The sequence below is a fragment of the Castanea sativa genome, chromosome 8 (assembly GCF_040712315.1).
Source record: "Castanea sativa cultivar Marrone di Chiusa Pesio chromosome 8, ASM4071231v1".
In the NCBI taxonomy this organism is placed as follows: domain Eukaryota; kingdom Viridiplantae; phylum Streptophyta; class Magnoliopsida; order Fagales; family Fagaceae; genus Castanea; species Castanea sativa.
Window position 1 is genome coordinate 11,519,249 of NC_134020.1, and position 7,428 is coordinate 11,526,676.

At 40.0% G+C, this 7,428-nt stretch overlaps 2 protein-coding genes across 2 annotated transcripts; both read left to right on the plus strand.

Annotated features, from left to right (window-relative positions):
• The first annotated feature begins 1,495 nt into the window (after positions 1-1,495).
• On the plus strand, positions 1,496-3,107 carry LOC142605873 (uncharacterized). The gene is made up of 2 exons (XM_075777301.1): positions 1,496-1,887; positions 2,852-3,107. Exons 1-2 carry the CDS (start codon positions 1,496-1,498, stop codon positions 3,105-3,107), a joined length of 648 nt encoding a protein of 215 aa, XP_075633416.1.
• A 2,701-nt stretch (positions 3,108-5,808) lies between these two features.
• Positions 5,809-7,179, plus strand: LOC142605875 (uncharacterized). The gene is made up of 3 exons (XM_075777302.1): positions 5,809-5,878; positions 6,599-6,692; positions 6,816-7,179. Exons 1-3 carry the CDS (start codon positions 5,809-5,811, stop codon positions 7,177-7,179), a joined length of 528 nt encoding a protein of 175 aa, XP_075633417.1.
• Positions 7,180-7,428: the final 249 nt, after the last annotated feature.

Sequence of the window (7,428 nt, forward strand, 5' to 3'; positions counted from 1 at the left end):
AAATAAAATAATAATTTAGCTGTGTTATATTATAGTAGTCTCAAACTTTTGGTTTTTTTGTTTTGTTTTTTTGTTTTTTTTTTTCTATTGACAAACTTCTCATATATGTAAAACTAATACTATAACATTTACGACAAAATTTAAATTAAGTTATTTGAGTCAACTTATACTAATGTTAAAGTGGAATATATTAAAATTGTTTTGGGTTATATTAATGATAAAGTAGAATATTATGATCCAAGTAAGACTTTAATCAAGGATTAAGGATTGCATATTGTAGGGATAAAAAGCCTAGGAATGTATATTGAGTCGTAGGGCCTTGTCCAAGGATATTTAGTAGTCCTAGGACAAGTAGACGTTAGGAAATAAATACAAATTAGTGAGTTGTGTAAGGTTTTAGCCATGAGTGTTTAGAAAGGTAGTCCAAGGAAGAATGCCTCCTCGGTTTGGCAAAGCAAATGTCAAAAGGTTTGATCTGCTACCAAGGGCAATATTCCGGACGATTCTGCTGGTAAGTATAAACATCAGGAGGGAATAAGACAAAGGGAAGTTAAGAAATATCTAAGAGAAAGCTGCTACCACTGCATTAAAGACTCTGCAGCTAACTCTTTGGCCTCTTTAATGTGGAAGTGATACCTGAACAGTGATATTTAGCCTTACAACTACCCCCAAAAACTTCAGGAAGGTGCTGATGTGACAAGGATCAGAGTAAGCAACGTGATCTACATGTGGAGGGTATAGATGTAGCAAAACAAGGGAATATAAGGAAGAAAGACCCCATTACAAAGGACATTTGAGAATCTATAGAAAAAAATTGTAGCAACAAGAATTGAAATTGTAATCAAGTTTAAGAGAGATATATACAAAAGCTATTCTCTTCGGACTTTGCCGAGGAAGAGTTATTTTGCTTAAAATCTGTTTATCTTGGTTTTTCTTGTCATCTGGACCCATTATAATTGTTGTCCAACTTATTAAAGCCTAGTTTCCAACCCACTCTTGGGCTAATTCAGCCTTAATCCTATTTCCTTTTGGGCTTAGGATCCAAACCGCCTCTACAATTGGCACCGTTTATGGGAAACTTGAGCTTAAGTGAGATCAACATTTAGCTATGGTAGGTTCTGGGCCAAACCGAGAAAAGTCTGTTGGTTCCCAACGACAAGATCAGTTTCTCAATCTTGAACGAAGAAGGGACTAAGAAGTTAGTGTACATACCACACACACTAGTAGGAGCCAATCTCGAAGTGGGAGTTGCATCTCTCATGAAGAAAATGCTAGAAGCATGCAATTGGAGATTGATCGTTTGCAAAGGAGGTTACGCCGCAAGTGACGTAGAGGAACTCCTTCAACTCTTGACCCTTCTTCTGATGATGATAGTGATAATAGCTACCGACCCAAGTCAAGTACTCCACCCAGTGAATCTTTTTCGTGTGATGAGGATCACCATTATAGGCGGAGAAGGGAGAGTCCGTCTCACAAAAGTCTAGGCAAAAATGCTATGGGCAGGGCTCTGAATCATATTTCTAAGTCACCTTTTACGTGTAGGATTGAAGGAGGAAAACTTCTTCAGCAGTTCACTCAGCCACCATTCACCATGTATAATGGCAGAATAGACCCTGTGGAGCATGTTAGCCATTTCAATCAGAGAATGGTTGTTCGCTCAAAGAATGAGACCTTAATGTACAAGGTGTTCCCATCCAGTTTGGGGTTGAGATGTTTCGATGGTTTGACGGAAGGTTCTATTAACTCCTTTAAGGAGTTTATTAGAGCGTTTGGTTCTCGTTTTGTTACTTGCAGTAGAGTTCCTCGGCCCTTAGATTCCTTGTTGTCCATGACTATGCGAGAAGGAGAAACCCTAAAGGCCAGGAAGTTTTGCTTGGGGGGGCCAAGGTAAAACAATCATTTTGATTTGTAATTCAACGAAAAACTCAAAGTACAGTATATTTATAACACAAGATTATTGATAGAATTTTTTTGTCGGTGTAATTCTATAGCGCTCAAATATCATAATACTAACAAGTTAATTGATCAATTGAGCATCCTTAAGTCTTTTTTTCCTTGAGTTTCTCCTATTCTTTTGAAAAACCATAAGTCCACAACATTCATAGAAATCAAATATAAGTATACAACAAAACTGCAGAAAAAGAAGAAAAGAGGAATTTGGGTATTTCTCAATATTTGCTTAGCTTTAAATAAGAAAACTCTTTGTTAAGGAAGAGGGAGAAACTAATGAAAATGTGATTATGTGAGAGCATCCCATGGAAGAGTTAATGAGAGTAACCGAAGAGAGAGCACCAAGTGATGAGGAGAGTCTCTTCAGTGGTTTTTAAGTGGAAGGGGATATTGTAATAGTTTTGAGGAAGTACAAAATTTAAGTACAATATCCTAAGTATAATACATTAGGTTCTTCAATTAAATTCAAGCACATGTTTAACATGACCAATAAAATACAAATAATGTTATTATTTTTAAGGACAATTAAATTCAATACATATGATTTTAATCAGGCAATCTGATATGCTACACCTTAATTTTATCCCTTCACAAAAATTGAATAACTAAAAACTAAAAAATAAAAAAAATATGGATGTGGCTATCATGCTTTAGAGAAGAATGGAAAAGAAAAAAGGACTTAATTTTTATGATTGCATGGTTGGAATTTGGGGTGGGAAGAATTTTATGAGTGACGTGTTGGAGGGCCGATCTTTTAATCTTGTGGGGGCCAACTCTTAACTCAACATGATTCTAGCCTAGTTTTACCTATAATTAGAGAGGTTTTTAAAAATTTTGGAGGGGCCATGGCCCCCCCAATGCATAAGGTGGCTCTGCCCCTGCTAAAGGCGTATTCTAACAGATACTGGGAGATGTTTAATGAGATAGATGAGAACTTTGATGACGTGGCTATAAGGACTTTCAAGGTTGGCCTACCCGCCGAGTATGATTTGAGTAAATCTTTGACAAGGAAGCCTGTTAGAAGTGTGCGTCAGCTTATAGACCATATTGACGAGTATAAGCGGGTCGATGAGGACCAACAGCAAAGGAAGGGGAAGGCCAAGGTGGTCCCTCAGGACAGAAGGAATTTTAGGTTGGACAGATATAACAATAACTGACCTCGAAGAGCTTTTTGTTGGGCATTGTAGATCTGCTGCTACTCAAATGGGTTAGCATGGTGTTTCGAGAGCCAGTACATCAAATCTTAAAAAAGATTAAGAATGAGTCATACTTTAAATGTCCAAATAAGATGGAAGGAGACCTCACGAAGTACAACTAAAGCCTTCATTGCCAATACCACCAGGATAAGGCACACCACAAAGGATTGTAAGACTTTGTGGAGTCATTTGGAGCAGTTGGTCAGAAGTGGAAAGTTAAAACAATTTCTATATCAACCCAATGGGCAAGGAGGCCAAATAAGGTCGAGAGCTCAAAGAGATGTTTCTTCAAGACCACCTTTCGGCACAAAGAGTGTTATTCTTGTGCTTTGGGAAGAACTGGTTCTCTTCCCTCCGAGATGATATCCATAGCTCATCCACTCGCAGAGGACTCGCCCCCTGAGTTGAAAAGGGGTAGGATGGAGGTCTGACCAGTATTGAGTTTTTCTGATGAAGACAAGGTTAGAACCTTGCATCCATATGATGATGCACTAGTGGTCACCCCCAGGATAGGAGGGTATGATGTGAAGAGGGTGTTGGTAGATCAGGGCAGCGGTGCATAAATCATGTACCCTAACTTATATAAGGGGCTAAAATTAAAACCTATGGACTTAGCATGTTATGATTTACCTTTGGTAGGTTTTGATGGGAAAATTGTTATTCGAAGGGGCCAGATTAGACTACCCATGCAAGTCGGGTCAAAAATGGTGGAGGTGGACTTCATTATGGTAGATGCCTACTCCCCCAACATTGCCATTGTGGCAAGACCCTAACTTCATGCCATGGGAGCTGTTTCTTCCACCCTGCTCTTAAAGGTGAAGTACCTGTCTGGAGACCAGGTTAAGGAGCTGGTTGGGAGCCAGTCTATGGCTAGGTAGTGCTTGGTGGCTCCAATTAGAAATCAAGCTGAAAATGAGTCCTCGGTCTCTGCTGAGCGGAGCTTATAGCAATCTAGGATGTCTGTGTTGTCTATGAACGTGTTGATAGAAGGGGTAAGATGCGAGGAATTAGAAAAAGTTATTATAGGTAATGATAAGGAGAAGTTTTTTCAGGTCAGAGTTCAGTTGCCTCCTCAAGAGAAGGAAGAGCTGATAGTGTTTCTCAAGAAGAATAGTGATGTGTTTACATGGAGCGCTTACGAAGCTTCTAGGGTGAATCCAAATTTCATTTGCCATCATTTAAACGTCAATCCATCTGCCATCCTTAAAAAGCAACCACCTCGGTGCTCATCTAAGGAACACTCTAATACCGTCAAAGAGGAAGTGATCAAGCTTAAGCGGGCTGAGGCTATTAAAAAGGTGTTTTACCCTAAGTGGTTAGCAAATACAGTGGTGGTGAAGAAGAAGAATGGGAAGTGGCAAGTATATGTTGACTTCACAAATTTAAATAAAACTTGTTCAAAGGACCCCTTCCCCATGTCTTGGATAGATTAATTAGTGGATGCAATTGTAAGCCATCATTGGATGAGCTTTTTAGATGCCTTTCAAGGGTACCACCAAATATCATTAGCTTGGGATGATCAGGAAATGACAGCTTTTGTTACGCCTACTATAAATTACCACTGCAAGGTGATGCCCTTTGGGTTAAAAAATACAGGGTCTACCTATCAGAGGATGATGACTAGGATGTTCAAGCCACAACTAGGCAAAAATATTGAAGTTTATATAGATGATATGGTGGTGAAAAGTAAGGTAGAGTCCAAGCACGTGAATGACCTCTAAAATATTTTTGAAATACTAAGGAAGCATAAACTGCGCCTCAATGCTTCCAAGTGTTCTTTTGGCGTTAGCTTGGGTAAATTTCTGGGTTACATGATCACTCATTGTGGAATTGAAGTTAACCTTGATTAGATTAAGGCAATTAATAGTTTGCAACCTCCTCAGAATCCCAGAGAAGTCCAGAAATTAATAGGAATGACTGCTACCCTAAATCGCTTCATCTCTCGGCCAGCAGAGAGGTGTAAACTTTTTTTCTAGTTGTTGAATAAGTGGAGAGGATTTGAATGGACTAAGAAGTGCACCCTGGCCTTCCAGCAGCTGAAGGAGTACATTTCTCGGCCGCCCTTTATGTCCAAGTCCGAGGAGGAGGAGATTTATGTTTGCTTACATTACTGTAGCTTCCCATGCAGTGAGCTTAGTGCTGATACGAGTTGATAATGGAGTGTAGAGACCAGTTTATTATATGAGCAAGTCGTTACATGAGGCAGAGGTTCGTTATCTACCATTGGAAAAGGCCATCCTGGCAATGGTACATACTACACGTAAGCTCCCTCACTACTTCCAAGCTCATACAGTTGTAGTTTTGACCCAACTTCCTCTTCAATCACTACTTCAGAGGGCTGATTACACAGGAAGAATTGCTAAGTGGGGTACAATCCTAGGGGCTTTTGATATCAAATATATGCCTTGCAGCTCCATTAAGGGTCAGATCCTTGCAGATTTGGTGGCCGAGTTTGCTAAATCTTCGTTGGAAGAGAAGGGAGAGAAGTAAAATATGGATGGACAATCAGTTGGGATGGTTTTCTTACAAGAACCTCTATCTTGGAGGGTATACGTTGATGGTGTAGCTAATCAAAGAAGATCTAGAGTAGGGCTAGTTGTGGTATCTCTCGAAAAGATTATTATTAAGAAATCCTTAACGTTGGGCTTCTTGGCCACAAACAATGAGGCTGAGTATGAGATTTGTTGATATGGATGAATATGGTTCAGAAAATGGGAGGAAGAGCATTGGAGGTATTTTTAGATTCAAGGCTAGTTGTAGGCTAGGTGAAGGGAGAATTGGAAGCTAGGGACTTGAGGATGCAAGCATATTGGAGTCAGGTTAGGTACTAGCAGTCAAGGTTCGAGTCTTTCACCTTACAGCAAATCCCTAGAAGTAGAATTACACATGCTGATTCTCTTGCCACGCTGGCTACCTCCTCGGCGCAGAGTTTACCTCAGGTCATCCTGGTTGAAGATTTATGTCAGCCTGCTGAGATAAAAAGGGAGAAGGCCCATATTCATCAAATTAGAGTAAGACCTAGTTGGATGGATCCCATAGTCCTGTTTCATAAAGATGACATCTTGCCCAAGGAGAAGGGGGAGGCTGATAAAGTGCGAAGAAAAGCTCCTCATTTTTGGTTATCCGAGGATCAGAATACAAGCGCTCTTTTTCTGGGCTATATTTGCTATGCATCCGTCTTGAGGCAGTAGAGCCACTCCTAGAAGAGTTACATGAAAGGATTTGTAGAAGTCATACAGGAGGCAGGTCACTGTCTCATAGGGCCCTCACTCAAGGGTACTGGTGGCCAAGTATGCAAAGGGAAGCACAAGAATACATAAAGAAGTGTGACCAATGTTAAAGATTCGCTCCAAACATTCATCAACTAGGGGATGTCCTCAATCTCCTGTCTAGTCCCTAGCCTATTGCTTAATGGGGCTTGGATATTGTATGGCCTTTAATTAAGGTAACAGGAAATAGGAAATGGATTTTGGTTGGCACTGACTACTTTACCAAATGGGTCAAAGCTAAGCCACTGACAAATATTAGGGATTTGGATGCCAAGAAGTTTGTGTGAAAAAACATTGTCACTTGATTTGGGATTCCTTACATCCTTATCTCGGACAATGTGCTTCAGTTTGATAGCAAAGCTTTCAAGAGGTATTGTTGTGAATTGGATATTATAAACAGGTATTCAACTCCGGCTTATCCCCAGGGGAATGAATATGTTGAGGCTGTTAATAAGGTCATAGTGAATGAACTTAAGAGGAGGTTGGATGATGCAAAAGGTAAATGTGTGGAAGAGCTGCCATATGTGCTCTGGACATATCGCACTACCCTTCATAGGTCAATAGGGGAAACACCATTTTCAATGACATATGGGGCCGACGTTGTGATTCCTCTAGAGACTGGATTTCCAATGCTGAAGACCAATTTGTTCACTCCAAACAACAATGACAACCTATTAGAGAAGAGCTTGGACTTGATTGAAGAGCGAAGAAAATGTCATGGTTCAGTTAGCATACTATTAACAGAAGTTCAAACAAGGATATGACTCAAGTGTGAGATTGAGACCGTTAGCACCTAGAGACTTAGTGTTAAGAAATGTTATGGGTATTGCAAAAAACCCTACATGGGGAAAGTTAAGGCCAATTAGGAAGGGCCATACCGCATTACCTCGGTAGCTGAAATAGGTGCTTATTTCTTAGAAAATTTGGATGAAAATGTCACACCACGTCCTTGGAATGTAAATAACCTGTGAAGGTGCTACTATTAATGAAAGGCAGCTCTGCCATGTTTTTAT

Coding starts and splice junctions, on each gene's coding strand:
- LOC142605873 (XM_075777301.1), top strand. CDS start 1,496: ATGGGCAGGGCTCTGAATCATATTTCTAAGTCACCTTTTACGTGTAGG. Junction 1,888..2,851: donor TTTTGCTTGGGGGGGCCAAG/GTAAAACAATCA, acceptor GTATTCTAACAG/ATACTGGGAGATGTTTAATG.
- LOC142605875 (XM_075777302.1), top strand. CDS start 5,809: ATGAGGCTGAGTATGAGATTTGTTGATATGGATGAATATGGTTCAGAA. Junction 5,879..6,598: donor TGGGAGGAAGAGCATTGGAG/GTATTTTTAGAT, acceptor TTAAGGTAACAG/GAAATAGGAAATGGATTTTG. Junction 6,693..6,815: donor AGGGATTTGGATGCCAAGAA/GTTTGTGTGAAA, acceptor TATTATAAACAG/GTATTCAACTCCGGCTTATC.